The 16,923-nt window shown below is 41.1% G+C and overlaps 1 protein-coding gene across 3 annotated transcripts in view; it reads right to left on the reverse strand.

The window, feature by feature from the left end:
* The window catches only part of magi3a (membrane associated guanylate kinase, WW and PDZ domain containing 3a), a 129,997-nt gene that overhangs the window by 7,595 nt on the left and 105,479 nt on the right, over window positions 1-16,923 (reverse strand). For all 3 annotated transcript variants that reach the window (XM_046869206.1, XM_046869209.1, XM_046869207.1), the window contains 9 exons: window positions 13,367-13,558; window positions 7,666-8,157; window positions 3,342-3,373; window positions 2,687-2,942; window positions 2,234-2,328; window positions 1,860-2,052; window positions 1,250-1,441; window positions 786-971; window positions 553-649 (listed from right to left, as the gene is read on the reverse strand). In XM_046869206.1, coding sequence (XP_046725162.1) covers window positions 553-649; window positions 786-971; window positions 1,250-1,441; window positions 1,860-2,052; window positions 2,234-2,328; window positions 2,687-2,942; window positions 3,342-3,373; window positions 7,666-8,157; window positions 13,367-13,558 — 1,735 coding nt within the window. The remainder of the gene's footprint in view (window positions 1-552; window positions 650-785; window positions 972-1,249; window positions 1,442-1,859; window positions 2,053-2,233; window positions 2,329-2,686; window positions 2,943-3,341; window positions 3,374-7,665; window positions 8,158-13,366; window positions 13,559-16,923) is intronic.

Raw genomic sequence — 16,923 nt, forward strand, 5'->3', positions numbered from 1 at the left:
AGAAGGAGCTTGACACGCTTCGAAAAAAGACTTCCAGGACACGTGTCAGAAGTGGCGGAAACGCTGGCGATCATGTGTAAATGTGGTTAAAGAAAGTACTTTCTTGTCAACAGAGCTAATCTTGAAACTTTTTGATATCACCTCTTATGTATCTACCCACAATATATTTTGTAGTTTAAAGCATTTTTTTGTAGACCTCAGTTAATCGATGATTTCAGAAGAACCCCAAAACCCTCAGAAATATATATATTTTTTTGATGAGATGAGACCGTAACCATTTAAATATGGGTTCTACATTGGGAGGGAGGTAAGTATCCCGAAGTATATTTATCTTCTTCACACAGAGAAGCTAACTGAACATACAAGGCCGTGTGAGTTGCTATGAATGAAGAAAAAGCTTCTGAAGGCGAGACTATTTGGAGTTGGTGAGATGGTATGTAGGGGTTAAAAAAAAAAAAAGTGCCACTAAGAACGTATTAGTCAGGATGCTTCTTACGTTCTGTCAGATAGGAGTGTGTGTTAGTGTGTGGGCATTGTGCATTGGTCTTGTACCCGTCATCACGGTTAGCAGGCTGCTGTCCCATGGCTTTGTGCTGAGCCACTGGGCTTTGCTTGGCTGAACTGCTGGCTGATGGAGGGCCGCTGTGCTCTGAAAAATAAACAGGACCACCATTGGCGTCATGCTCACATGCACAAATTGTTGAAGCAGGCTTGTGCAATGCAGAAATAAATCCTTAGAAATATATCCAACTCTTTCCAGGAATCAAAAATTCGGATTTCCTCACCTTCTTCAGGAAGCACGGTGAGAGTGACAGTGTTGCCAGCCTGCTTGATCAGCTGCACTATGTCGTTGTGCGAGAGGTCCACGATGCACTGGCCGTTGACGGCCGAGATGCGGTCGCCCACTTTCAGCCTTCCGGAGCGTTCCGTAGGGCTGCCCTTGATGATCCTTCCAATCTTATGAGGAATTACTGAACAGGGAGAAGAGCGCGGATGAATTCTTCTCGACGATCCATATACATGCAAATTATATGATTATAATATTCACAGGATCGATCGATCGATCTATCGATCTATCTATCTACACACAAAGCTGTAAGATAGACAAAAGTTAAGCAGAGAATATTTGTTTTTAAAAGAAACTCTGTTTATAGCTACACAACACCACAACTCTAAAAGGATTAAAAAAAAAAGTATAGATCGCGCTTCAAAAGAGAAGACGTCTCAAAGGTGTCGTCGTGCCTCTCACCTCCTGGTGGCGGTTTGTTCTTTGAGGTAAGGATGACGAAGCCGAAGCCCTCGTTGTCTTTACGCTGCAGCATGACCTCGTAGACCTCCGGCTGGGACAGAACTGGAGCGGCGTCCGCCTGAGGATGTCTGGGAGAGCCGTTAACCTGAGGGGGAGTTGCTTGCGACTGTCCACCCTCATCCTCTCTTCCTTCTGCATACGGGGGGAAAAAAAAAAAAAAACACATTTAGCATCAGCCAAACCCATTAATACTCATTAACTCAGTTACGAGAATCGAGTCGGTTCTGTTTGCTCAATGTGGTATCGCACAGGAAGTCATTTAAAATAAACACTTTTAATACATACACCACATTTTACTTTACATTTCATTAAAATTAACATTTAAATATGATTTGTCACTTGTGCTTTCAGATCCCTCCATCCTTTTTGTATTCACTCATGCGTTCATTCCTCCTTCTGTCTCGTTCAGCATTCTAAATCCGTTTTGTTCTATCGGTGGCGAAACCACAGCAATTTACGAGAAGTGCTTGCTTTCTTGGTAAACCAGACAGTCGTTCCCTCAGTATGCAGTGGTTTCGTACGTGAACGAGTGTGTGCACTGAACACACACCTGCGTAGACGAGCTTCCTGCGCACGGTGAGCATGACCTGGCCGTTGCGTGCGGCGTTGGTCATCAGCTCCAGGACCTGCTTGTGGGATTTTCCTTTCACGGGAACGCCGTCGATACACATGAGCTCATCGCCTGCCCGCAGACGCCCGTCCTTCTCCGCGGCGCCCAGCGGAACGATAGCACCGATGTACACCTGTGGAGAGGGAGAGAGAAAAAGAATGAGTGCTTGAATAATTTTCCTTAGGAACACTGACTGATGTATATTGAATGACTGAGGACACAGATCTAACGCTAGCTGGAACAGTAGTAGCTGGTCATATGCATGTCCGCTTCATTTCATGTTAAAAAATATACCAGATGATGACATCACTCACTGGCTGATCTGCTCCTTCTCCGCCCAGAACCCTGAAGCCAAAACCAGACTCCTGGTTCCTTTTAATAAACACATCTACTTCCTTGGTGTTGGCAGCTGCAGAGACGAAAATACAGTGTTACGAGGTCAAGAGTCAACTACGGTGTACTAACTTTTACACCATGGCCTGTCTGAATATTAGATTCTGATTGGCTGGAAGGTGGAATGTAGTTCTGTAGTATTCCCTCATCACCTTACCTTACTCAAATGGACCAACCAGATCGGTGGATAAATTCCCAGCATGTATTGGACAAACTGGAGATGCCAGTGTCGATAAAATTTTTTTTATAAATTCACACCAACAGATTAATTATTAATATTATTAATATTAGGGACCCATTGCTTTAGTACGTCGCGCTGGAAAAGGGCGCGTGCTAAACGCCGTAAAATGGAAATGTATGCGAATGCTACTCACGCTTGCTGTCAAGCATGGCTTTGGACTTGAGGTAGAGTTCGGATGGGTCCAGTTTGGGCGAGTTGGAGCGTGCTATGTTAGGAGGGAAGGGCAGCGACTGGGGTGGAGCTTGTGGAAGAGTCTGAGGGAGCATCTGAGGGAGCGTCTGAGGATGCGTCTGAGGGAGAGGCTCAACAGGACTTGGGGAATCCGTGCTTATCGTGCTGGTGGTTCCTTCATGCTTCTGGGTCGCTGGCATGGGCATTGCTGTGGCACACTAACACAAAAACATTATTTTTTAAGCTCGGGCATCTCAGGAAGGGTTTTTAGGTGTCTATATGTTTATCACAGAGGTTTGTTGGGCAGTAATATCAAAAATGTACATACAGCTGCTTTAATAATGTGATTAAAGCTTGTGCTTCAGATGCAAAAATTTCACCCCACGACTCTAACGTGCATCGATAACGCTGCACGAACAAAGCCTTGAAAATTAGTAGTCAGTGAATAATGCAGCGCAATGTCGAGCCCTAGCTCTGTACGGCGCAGCCGATTCATTATTCTGCACACGCGCCGTCATTAGGAGCGTGGCCCGATATCATTAAACTCCCAACCCTGAAGCGTGTGTGTGCGTTCGCTCCCAACAATTCTGTGATTAAAAGTGGTTCGATGAACTTACGGGCTTCAGAGACTTCACAGGAGACGTCTGACCTGCGGGAGGGAGAGAGCGAATGAGTAAGATATAGAACGAGAATGAAGGAAGTCAGAAGGGGAGAAAGAACAGAGAACTAGAGAGAAGCGATGAGTGGGGGGGGGGGGTCTAAAAGATTTAAAAGCTTGTGGATTAGAGCATGAGAGAAGAACTGACACCAATATGAAGAGGGTCAGACATGCACAAGAAGCTGGTAATGCTGTAAAATTATAGTCATACAAATAATATTTACCATTCGGAAAAGATTCACACCCCTTTGTTTTTTGCACACTTTGTTCAGCTGGCGTTCGACAATATTTGCAGCATTTGGCATAGATTACATTTGTCATTTATAAAAATGTGAAGTTGAACATTAAGGGCCTTGTTTAAAACCTGAGCAATGACAGTGCGAAAACAGCCCATAGTTTGATGCTGCCATCACCATGCTTCATAATAAATAAAAAAAAAAAAAAAAATATATATATATATATATATATATATATATATATATATATATATATATATATATATATATATATATATATATATACACACACACACACACACACACACATATATACACATATATACATATATATACATATGTATGTATGTATTAGCCAAATTAGTTTTTCCAGGTGTAGCGCTTAGGTGATTGGGGTTTAAAACCTAAAGTTTTTTATTATTCTATAAGTGCCTAGTCATAAAATCACTTTCTAGTTCTTCTGATAAACACTATATTAATTAAAGATTTATGTCTTTGAATGCGGTAGCATGACATTTTCCCTTCAGTTGAACTAGAAGACCCATCCTGTACCAGCGTGTCAATGCTCCTGCGCACAAAACCAGCTCCATGAACATATAGTTTATGAGTTGTAGTGGAAGATCTTGAGTGGCCTGCTATAGAGCTCTGACCTCAACCTCAACACCTTTGGGATGAACTGGAACTCTGACTGCCCCCTCACCTCTTCTACATCAGTACCTGACTTTATTAATGCTTTCATGTCCACAAATTTTGTCCATATAGTTAGATGTCCTTCCAGAATGTTCTCCTACCTATTCTAAAGACTTAAAATCTATTAGAGGGTCATTGGGTACTTCCCAGACCACAGTCTTTCTAACCTATTTATTAAGCTTGGCTGTACGATCATTTCCAGCAAGACTCCTGGTGCTTCCAAGCTTGTTCACAGTGCTCAGTTCAGTGTTCGAAGCTTTAAAGACTGTTGTACATCCTTGCTCACGCCTCACATTTCGATCTGGCACGTGCTGCGAATCGTAGGTCTTCTACACACAGGTGTGTGCCTTTATAAATCATGTCCAATCAGTTGCATTAGGCACAGTTGGACTTCGGTCAAGTTCTAGAAGCATCTCAAGGTGATCGATGCAAACAAGCTGCACCTGAGCTCAATTTAGTTTTCCCTCAGGCAATGCACTCAGTACTTATCTGAACAAGAGATTTTAGTTTTTTTAACTTTATCGTTTAGGAACAAAACAAGATGCTTTTGCTTTGTCACTATGGTTTGCTGTATGTAGCAGATGAAAGTCAATTGAATTCAAGATGGTCGGATCCTACTGGGAATATATTTTGTATATATATGAATACAAGCTATTGTATTTAGAATTTAGTGTGTTATGGAAATCCGGGCTGACGCACCACTAAGTGGCAGTATTCTCCACACTAAGTGTGTAATACTGAAAAGGAATGGCATGATTCATAAACTACTGAACTCTCAGTGTGTGTGTGTGTGTGTGTGTGTGTGTGTGTGTGTGTGTGTGTGTGTGAGAGACAGATGAAGATCCGGTTTCACAAAGAACCTAGACGCATTTTTGTGGTTGAATAATTGAATATGTAAACACTGGGGTCAAATGCAGTCAGGTGACTTACCCGGTCCAGTCAAGTGCTTTATCTATTAACCACGTTTGTGTAAACATTCATGCTCTGCCTCAGAGGCTACAAGCTGGTCATGCCTGGTTACCGTCCACAGCAGGAAATCAGCCAGGTAAAGGAAACGTTAAAAAGTACTTTAAAGCATGAACTTTTTTCTTGTATGAGTGAGTCTACAAGTCTGTACGAGACACGAGACACGTGCATGTTCCTTTTTGTTTATATGCAAAATACACAAGAATTGGACAGTGGATGACTGGAGGAAACCTCTGTAGACTGATTAGTCCAAATTTGACATTTGTGGCTTTAACAGAAGAACTTGTATAAGATGGAGACCAGGAGAGAAGATGTTAGCAACCTGCCTTACCCCCCACAGACAAACATGGAGGTGGAAGGACTTATTACATACATGGTGTTAAGTATATATATATATATATATATATATATATATATATATATATATATATAACACACACATATACACACGTTATGAAGATAATTAAAGGAACGAAATGAACTAAATGACTCAGAAAAAAGATGTGTTTATTCTAATGAAAGAGATTCAAACAACCAAGTCACTAAAATGATCCGATCTTCTCATCCCTAATTGTCAGTAGTCAGTTGAGTTTATTGTGCCTTCCATTTGTTCCCCTCTTTTATCTTGTGCCCCCTAGTGGAGCAATAATGATGAGCTTTTTTAACTCTTTAATTGCATGAAATTAATCTTTAGCTTATTATTATATAATTATATAATTATAATTGCCACAAACAGATTTGCACTCAAGTGTCCTATGGGGAAGAACCTCTACAATGAGAGAACTATAGACTTGAGGTCAAACCTAGATGATGAGTTTCTTTTTGAGTCTGGTTCCTCTCAAGATGTCTTCCTCATATTTCAAAAAGTTGTTCCCTCCGCACCTTCACCGCTGTGTTACTGTTTTAGACATGTTTTGTTGTTAGTTTTGTTAATTAATGTTGTCTGATGTGGAACTTTGGTCCTGGGGAAATGTTTTGTTTCACTGTGAACTGGTTGGAATGACAATAAATCCGACTTGACTCACACGTGATGAATAAACATATAGGGACTAATTTATGAATTCAATATGTATATTCTTAATTTATTTATTTCTGTCAAATCTGCTTTGTGACAACGTCCACTGTTAAAAGTGCGAGATAAATAAAATGTATGCGATTGGTAATACTGGGAGCATCCCAGTAAATGCTTTCCAGGCAACTGCCATGGTGCCCATGGAGGCAGGTGGGGTCAATTTGGTCGGCGTGTCAGGGCCCTTTAAGCTTTTTATTACTATTAGAATTCAGCTCACGTGCAGTGGCCTGCTATAAAAATTACAAAGTGCTTCTCTAAGACTGGCCATTAAACATTAAACCTGCCACGCCTGCTTCGAGCGTAATTAAGGATGAGGATGCGGCTCCGAGTGTTTATCATCCGTGTCGCCATTACTATTGTCATTAAACTAATGACGCCAGTGCCCCAGTCCCTCTCCTTTAGCCGATACTGCTGTTTCAGAGCAGAGAGTTTGTACCTCTGAAACAGGAATGCGTTGTTCTCCATCTTTACACACCTGTCCCTCCCATCGCTCGTGTCACGTCTCACCTCTCTGTACGTGTTGCGATCAGCACCTTTTTCTCTTTCTCAGGCACAAACGTATCGCGTTCTTGTGTTCTCTCGCTAAATACTTAGCAGTCTGTCAGGCTCTCGCGAGACGCTTTGACAAAAGGTGAGGGCGCCGGTGTACCGTGCGAGTGGTCCGTGTGAAGGTGCCGAAGAGAGCGTCGGCGCGTTATGTGCTCGAAAGTGCAACTCATGGAGAGAACGACACGGTCATCATTGTTCTCCTGTTTGTTATTGTGGCGTCTCTTACACCTTGTATCCCGACTTCACTTCTTTAGAGGGGTGCAGTAAATTTCTTGCCACTGGAACCAGTCCATCCATCCTGCTTATCTGATGCTCTTTCTCTCCATCTATCCATCCATCCATCACAGGAGGATATGCCTCGCATGGGTTGGATTGGAAGATCTCCTGCTATAGAGCTCTGATCTCAACCTCACTGAACACATTTGGAAGAAACTGGAATGCTGACTGCACCCCCAGGCCTCCTCACCTCCATCAGTACCTGACTTTACTAACAACTCCAAAATCTAGTGGAACATCTTTTCTAAAGAGTGGAGCTTTTCATAACAGCAAATCCAGACTAAATGTGGAACTGGATGTTCAGAAAGCACATGAATCTTATTTTCAGGTGTCCACAAACTTTTGCCCATATAGTGTAGCTTCACTTTAATCTGTTTATTATCAGAAAATGCATTTAGTGCATCTTCTGACCAATCAGTTTAGAGAATTCAGCTTGATAAAATCCACCCTATTGCTTTCATAGTGTGTAATTCGAACACATTCCTGGTTCTTACCTCCTCTCAGCACCAGCACGTTGACCTCGGAGCCGAGGGGCAGTTCTTTGAGGATGTCCACCACCTGTGTGTGGCTCAGAGTTTGCACGTTCTTGCGGTTGATCTCTTTAATCACGTCGCCTTTGAGCAGGCCACGGCACCACTGGGCGTCCAGGATCATCTTGACCTTCTGACCCAGCGGGCAGTCGGCGATGGCGAACCCGAATCCGCTCGGCCCCTTCGCCAGCACAACGTTCACCAACTCGGGCTGCAGCAGCGTGAGTTCAGAGGTGTCCTCCTGCCTCCCGTCGAGTACGAGGGGCTGCCTGTCAGCCGGAGGCGCGGCCGCGGCGTCCCCCGCTGCCTCGTCTCCGGCGTCCTCGGGAAGTGGGTAACCTCGGCACAGCACCATGTCCACGTACTGGTTTACGGACACTGACTGGAACATCTGCACCACATCGGCGTGGGTTTTACCGAGCACGCACGTGCCGTTGATGTCCACGATGACGTCCCCTGTTACAAAGAGGAGGAGAAAAATAAATAAATAAATAAATAAATAAATAAATAAATAAATAAATAAGTAAAGTAAATGATTTATTTCATTAGCTTAATAAACAATAAATAAATAAATTCCAAAGATAAATAGATTGCACAGGGTAAAAAGAAATCCAGTTTCAGTCTAAATGTTGCATAAAAATGTAATATAATAAAGTTTTAAAAATGTAAACACAAGTGATCCGTTAAAATATTAATTTACTGCACATTCAAATATTTGATTAAAAAATTATTTTTAGAGATTTATTTACATTTTAAAAATTACTTATTTTGCTTATTTTTATTTTAATGTTCCTTATTTTACCATAAGCAATGCACTACAAAAAACCCAACTGCACACACACACACACACTCACACACACACACACACACACACAATTTTTCACCCTGTTCGAAATTCTCTTTATCTAGGTCATGCAAGATCTTCATTTGAATAACTCGCTGTGATTGGTCGAGGCAAGAATCAACCTGCAGAATGATGTGTGTTAGCACGCGCGCACGTGTGTGTATGTGTGTACGTGCCGATCCGTTCCTACAGCGTTAACATGTATTCCTTCATTATAATTAATCCTGATCTATGTCCACGCAGACACACACTCTCTGTCCCGGAAATACGGGGTATGACGTGAGAATCTGGAAAGGATGCTATTTCAATGCGTTGCACCGCAAATCTATGCATTCCACACTGAGGAACACATTCCGAGTAGCTAGTCCACCTAGTGAGCTTCCTTCGAGACATAAAACACATTCGATGCAAATTCAGAGGACAGCACTATCCGTCCTCCTCCTAATACTTGAGCTCAGACTCTTTAAATGTCACCGTGACACACAGAAACAGAGATATGATTGTGCTATCGTCCTCCCCCAGAGGGCTCGGTCAATTTTGCTCCATTGACACAATATAAGATGATATATGAAGGGATATTATGTTCTTTTTTTTTTTTAAATGTATATGCAATACAAGCGTAACAAAATGAAAAAAGGACGTGTGCGATTTATCCGAGTTAACAACTTACACCACAAACGCTTTGACACACAGCAGAGCAGCTTGACGAGCCAGGAGTCAGTGAACTCGAGAACAAACTAAAAATAGCTTTTGAGTAAATATGAGACGGAAGACAAAATAAAAAAAGTTAATAAAATGGAGGGAGGGAAAGAAAAAAAAAGAGGAAGAGCACGCTAGCACACGTAATGTAGAATCCAGATACTCTTACATTTAAACGGCCCAGTTATATAAATAAGGGCTTCTGCCACAATGGCGTAAATACAAACAAAAAACATATAAGGTGCATCATAATTACAGGTCAAAATACTATGATGCAGCCGTGCAGTTAACAGTGTAGAGAATGTAGAAAGCGGGTGAGGAAGTGGGTAATTGTGACACCAGCCAATCAGGCTGTGTACAACTACATGCATTCAGAAAAAGCATCTTGCTTCAAGTGTGTGTTACTGCAAACACTTATTTCCGACCCAAATGACTTGTTGAGAAAAGATCTCTCATTCCCTTCACTAACTCGACAAACAGAACGAGCCTGGAGCAAAAAAGATCCATTCCTGCTGCAAAATGGAAAAAATACGTTGCTTCATTTGTTTTGCTCAGATGCAAAAAAATAAAAAATAAATAAAAATGTAATCTCCATTAAAACTGCATTGGTGCTGCTGGAATTTAAACTTGTGACCTTCCAATAGAGAGTCCGATGCCTTAACCACTGAGCTACCACCTTCGAAATAAGACTTCCTAAACCACACCTACACAAATGAGTCATTGTTAGATGGTGTGAGATTGTGTTTGTGTCAAATACAAACAGTCCTGGAGACGCTGGAACACACACATTTCACCAAAGCATGTTTTTCCAGAACAAAGACTGGAAAGTCTGCATCTAGTGGGTGTGGATGTTTATCAGCTCCACAGTTGGTGGATAGGAAAAAGTAAGGGAAGGAAGGAAGCTGTTTTAAGTCGCTGCTGTCAAAAGTTTCCGTCAGGAAAAATATGACTGTGGTGTTCGTGGAGCAGAGCAACAAGCCAATTGAATGATAAAAAAAAAAAATAATAATAATCTGCATAAAAATGATGCAAGGAATACAAACTCTACAGCATGACCTGGGGTGCTTTTGAAGGAAATGATTCAACACCAGGGTCGGTGTTATCGCCTCAGAGGTTACTATCATTGACTGTTTCATTCAGATTTTATTACAGCACTGATTACGAGTGTAATTTCTCACTTATTCAATTACGTTCTATAATAACTTTTTTACATGCTGCAATCAACCTCTTGGAAGGTAATAATGCGAAAAAAAGATTTTATGGTAAACCAGTGAACTGCTCTGTTTAGAAGATAATGGTGTGTCAATAAGTTTTTCCTGCTTGATCACTGGAGACTCCTTCAATCAGCCTCAATTCGAATAGAATAAAAACCACAGGACTAAAGTACGAGCAGAATATTCTGGAATGATGTATCATTTAAAAATTGTTAAAAAAGACATAATACAAAAAGAAATTTAAAAAAGGGACAGTAAAATTATTTTAGAAAGAATGAATGTGAATGAATAATGAATATGAAAAGAAAATCCCGTATTTATAATACATTTGGCTTTGTTCATTCTCATTCTGTTTGTTTTGAAACTCAGATGGTGATTATTTTAGATTATGTTTATAGTTTACGACACTTAGATTATGATAGAGCGCTCCTGTTACCAGTAACGTGTTGTTACTATGGAAATCCTATCACAATAGAACGAGGGCATTAATACAAGCGTGTGATTTGCATTACAGGAACCTGTTATTAAACTAATCAGGTCCGAGAAGCCAACGGGAGCCAAATCTCCCTCTACACTTCACCTATGAGGAAACGATGGGATTTTGACAACAAATACTGGTTTTATTTATACACACACACACACACACACACACACACTATATTACACTTACTCTGTCTATATATCTCCTTAAGTACATATATTACACTGATACTCTGTTGTATACATCACCTCAAGAGATGGTCATTTTACCTGCAGATCAGATCTCACTACCAGCTTCCACACTGATCGGCTCGATTCAGATTTAGGAGAAAGTTCAGACAAAGCGTTGACTACTGCGGGTTTTTTTCAAAGCCGAGAGTAGTGTCGGAAGTGCCACCTTCCAGAGAGCGCTCAGAAACCTGCTGACATCCCGCCCTGCCTCATCCCATTTCACAAACATCGCTGACATCATCTTAAAGGGCCGGTGTGTGTATTTGTAACCATTAACACCATAAAACTGCTAATACTGATACACACTGCTCTTCTCACCTACTACATCACACAAAGCATTTTTAAAAGCGATTTATAAAAATGCTGATCTCAGCACAACGACTGCTCCGCAGAGGCTTTGCATGGCCTAAGGTTCAAGATCTTGGGTGGCCTGCTATAGAACTCTGATCTCATCCCTGCTGGACACTTTGAGATGAATGTGAACGCTGCCTGCACTCCAGGCCTCTTCATTTCACCTACATAAGTACCTGACTTTATAGGGAAATGAGCACAAAACTCCACAGGCACAATAAAACATCTAGTGGAACATCTTCCCAGCCTGAAAGCCAGACTGGTATGATAGAAATAAAAAAAAAAAAAAACACTGTCTATTAGAGCAAATTTCTTATTGAAAGAGAAAACGGTGCACCACGTGACCAACATGTTTGAGCTCCTTATATTACAGCCTTCAATTATTCACAGCATTTGGCATTCGCGGATAAATGAAAGGTCAGCACTTTCTTTCTTTCTATCGCTTTCTCAGTTTTGATTAGTCAGGACACGTTTTATAGTCAATAACAGTAGCTGTGACAGGGTCGATTTCGAGGTTTATATTCCCCCATAAGGCCATAGTTGGGGATATGATGGTCTTCTGTGAAAATACATTTATGGAACAATTTAAAGTAAGTAATCTCCAGTGTCAGTCTGAGGTACAGCTGGAGGTTTTCTCAGACAAACTGCTTTGCTGCTCTAGTGATAACAGGGACCCGAGCTCTTACTATGGACATCTAATAACAAATGAGAGAAAAAAAATATAATGAATAAATTCCTGTTCTAATATTTCTATAGTCATATAATATTTCCTAATGGAAAATGGTATCTATTTATCACCAACATACAGTTCAGCATCGGCTCAGCAGCAAGCAGAACATTTTGAGAGGAATAAATGATGGAAGAAACTACTGACTCGAACTCGACACATCACCCGTGTGCTTATTTGTGTGATTGTATTTTTAAGTACCGTAATTTCCGGACTATTAAGCGCACCCAAATATAAGCCGCACCCACTGAATTTGACAAAGATTTTTATTTAACATAAATAAGCCGCACCTGTCTATAAGCTATAATTTCAGTCTACACTGAAACTAATGAACTTTACACAGGCTTTAATGAAAGGCTTGTATCTAAACAGTAGCCTACCAAGAAAGTCATTGTTCACTGTCTTTCTCCTTCATTTCACAACAATTTCTCTCTGGAGTTTTTCTTTTGGCATTGTCGTGCGTTTAAAAATCACCATCGTTGAAGTTTTTCTCCCGATGCCGTGCAGCTCAGAACACAGGTGAAGTGTGTGTTTTCATGCCCGGTTGTTTTCAGCGTGACGAATGATTCGCATTTCCTGTAGACAGTCCGTGTGAGCGGCAGGTCAAACGTCAGAGGAACATCATCCATATTTATGATGTGGTGCGGCCCGATTCAGTGGGAGCGCATCTGATTTAATATAAATAGTTTTATTGGTTCGCCTGAACCCGTTCGGCAATTTCATTGGTCTAATGTTATGAAGCTCAGTTTTTTAGCTTGAAGTTTGTGAAACCGGGAAAAACCCAGGAGAAATCCATAAAAATAAGCCGCGGGGTTCAAAGCGTGGGAAAAAAGTAGCGTAGTAGTAGGAACATAATAGCCATAATAAATCATAGTACTTTGAATACTTAAGCACATTTGAAAGCAAATACTTTTGTACTTTTACTGAAGGCAGGGTTTCAGGAGTCATATTTTACCTCATGTATCTCTACTTTTACATGGTTTGTGTATTTCGTCCACCGCTACCAACAACAGCACATCCTTTAGTACATGTATAAGACACCAACAGTCAATCACGACAGATACGTCAATGACGGTACTTCGGTGAGCGCCGGGTCGATTAACATTAAAGCAAACCCACCAGGGGTGATCTTGTTGTCCTGCGCCGCAGGGCCGTCCCTCAGCACGTTCTTCACCTGCAGGAACTCGTCGGGCCTGTCTCCTCCTATGATGGTGAAGCCAAAACCCTGCACGCTCTTCCTCAGGGCCGTGCGCAACAGCGTCCCATGGAGCTGCGCCGGGTCGCGCGTGAAACCCCTCCGAGAGCCCTCCTCTGAAAAGGAAAGAGAGATGGAAAAGAGATACGGTCAAGACACAATCGAGAGCTACAGAGAAAAAGGAAAAAAAGAAAAAAAAAAAAAGAGAGAGAGAGAGAGAGAGAGAGAGAGAGAGAGAGAGAGAGAGAGAGAGAGAGACACGACACGGAATGTAAGAAGACCCTAGATATCAGAGTAGATTAAAGTCATTATTCCGTCCCGATCGCTAATTATGTATGAACAGTCCTGCTCGGCGTAATCACTGTTAATTAATGACTGCTAAATAAATACTGTAATGGTTTTTCGGTAATGACACTTTGCTCTTCCGAGACTTCTTTAACCAGTGCCGCTCCGGTTGCGAGTGTGTAGGTGGATATTCCCCAAAAGATCAGATTCCGAGTCAGTTGTAGACGAACACGGCTCTGATGTGTCAAACAAGCGCAGGCATTGAAGTTGTCTTAGAAATATATATTCCATATAGAGAGATAGATAGAGAGATAGATAGAGAGAGAGAGATAGATAGAGAGATAGATAGAGAGATAGAGAGATAGAGAGATAGAGAGATAGATAGATAGATAGAGATAGAGATAGAGATAGATAGATAGATAGATAGATAGATAGATAGATAGATAGATAGATAGATAGATAGATAGATAGATAGATAGATCTCCTCAAGGGACAATACTATATATTTTAGAGCAGTCAATGTGCAGCTTGTAAAGCAGTATAGATTTACTATCCTCTGAAAATACCTCAAAATGCCGCCATTATTGTTCAAACAGCTGGCAACAGAAATTACATATGAGAAAAGAGAAGCATGTGCATCCTGCTGTTATTCGCTTGATAACATTTGAAATATGATTAATGCTTCTCTTGCTATTCTACCCACGTGGGTTACCAAGTCTGCGATTTCATCATGGACAGCGAGTGAGATCAAAGAGCAAACATGAAATTGTGTGAAACTGGGCAAATCTGCGGCGAGTCGTTTGAGGCGCTTTCAGTGGCACGTGCCCTTTCTGGAGCAGGAGGACGTTACTGGAACTTCTTCAACTTTAGGGGTCCAACATAGTAACCTTAACGCTAAGAGGAGAACTGTAGACGATTGTGTGCTTGAGAAGGAAGTACAAAGGTGAGCACTGGTATTTACTGTTGGTTCCTAAGCACTGATGGAATGACACTTGTGCCAAGTGAAAACAGGATTTATGCAGACATCCTTAATAATAATCCTTTAATATTCTAATGTATTATTCTGATGTGTATGTAATGTATTAATTATCCATTATACTTAATTAATAACCTGAGATGACTTTCTAATGTTCTGTAGCAGTATGTAATTAAAGGGTAATTAATATCTGAATGCAATCAAATGCTAATGTTTAAGTTACTATTTTAGGCATTAGGAGTCAGAGAGAGAGAGAGAGAGAGAGAGAGAGAGAGAGAGAGAGAGAGAGAGAGAGAGAATGTGTGTGGGTGTGTCAAAGTGATGAGGGGGCAGAATGATGTTTACATCTACTTGATTAACTCGTCACAAAAAGAATGAGTGTGTCTGTCTCAAGGCAAGCTGATTATAAAATGTCAGTGTGTAATTAAAGGTGCCATTGTGAAAACAGTGTGTATGTGTGTGTGTGTGTGTGTGTGTGTGTGTGTGTATAAGGTCAGATATGAGGAGGTGCCTTGTCATAACAGCACAAATCTAAACAATAGAGCCGGAGACGTCTGAGTGGCTCCAGCGCACCAAACGTGCAGCTAATCTGTAATAGTGCTGTTCTACATGCTGGGGAATGTAGCTAGGTTTACATGCTGCCACCTGGAAATGGATACAAATTGCGATTCTTTACATACATTCTGTAATGTGTATTTGACTACCAAGAAAAAAAGTCTAAAGAGAAAAAAAGTCTATTTTTGCACATGAATATTAGAAATAATTGTGCCGTGGAACATGTGATTTGGATGGATGAATGGATGGATAGGATGAGCTCAATAGATGGAGTTGGAGAGTTTGGATATATGGATGAATAAATGGACATTCGGTGCCACTAAGATGAGGATGGGTTCCCTCTAAAATCTGGTTGCTGAGGGCTGACGATCAGCGTTGCACAAGATACGTGGCAGCCATTTTTTTTTTTTATTTGTAGCCTAATCTGATACATAGCACACTTAAATGTTGGCTAGCATTTATTATAAATTTGCTGCTATAAAGCTCTGACCTCAACCCTATTGAACACCTTTGGGATGACATCAGTTCCTGACTTTACTAAACACCATGGTGAATAAGTACAAATCTCCTTAAGCACACTCCAAAATCTAGTGGAACATCTTCCCAGAAAAGTGGAGGCTACTATAACAACAAATGGGGACTAAATGTGGAAAAGTTCAATATGCACAAATGGAACTTATGGGCAGGAGTCCACAAACTCCATTTAGTATTTCACATATCATCACAAAGATTGAATTTGGGCCCAAATGCACTTTGATATTTGAGGCGCTATTGGGCGAGTTATATGCTTGACTGGAAGAAAGACTGAAAGGAATAAATAAAGAGAAACCTTGTGGTAAACGGATCGAATCGTAATTGATCTGGTTAACCTGACCGATTCCAATTTTAAGCTGACGGGTAGACTCTGTGCCTCGAAAGCATGAGCCAGACTTTGTGTTTTAATCCTCTGCGCTGTGTGTGTGTGTGTGTGTCCTGAATGACATTAGCTCCAGGCTGCCTCTAGAGCTGGATGTCAGCGGCGCTCGGCTATAATAATAATCAGACTGCCAGCTAAGCATCAGCAAGCGTAAACGTCGCTCGCCCGAAGGACGTCGCGTTATAATGCTTGGAGGCTGCAAACGTCACACACCTGCTGCGGGATTTCGAGTGGGGAACGCCAGCGGAGCACACGGGAGGGTTGTGTAATGCGAAATCAATACTGCAAGAACAAAAGCGAGGAGCCAAGGGCGAACGAAAACAAATATGCTTCAGCATCAAATGAAAAGGGTTTCATAATCTAAACGAGCACAGCACAAGGTGCCTTAATTACATACTTAAATGTGCTTGAGTGCTTTTTTTTTTGTGTGATAAATTACCCTAAAATATAGAAATGAGTTCAAATTATTTTTGCCTTGAGGTGTGCGCTTACGGTTCACTAATTAAAGGTTTTATCAAAAAGAATTGTAGAGCACATAAATGCTACATGAAATTCTTCACAGGACAATACACTTTTCTGATCATGGATGGAGTGAATCTTTTGAAAATGTGAAATATCTAACAGCATTACTGTGTTTGTTTAAAATATTTCTTGATACTTTATATTTTTTTTATTAGCACTGATTCCTTATACCTCAAAAATGTATATGTATAAATACTGGTTGGAAAAGAGAGCAAGAAAGTGAAACA

This window comes from Silurus meridionalis, chromosome 16, assembly GCF_014805685.1.
Source record: "Silurus meridionalis isolate SWU-2019-XX chromosome 16, ASM1480568v1, whole genome shotgun sequence".
In the NCBI taxonomy this organism is placed as follows: Eukaryota; Metazoa; Chordata; class Actinopteri; order Siluriformes; family Siluridae; genus Silurus; species Silurus meridionalis.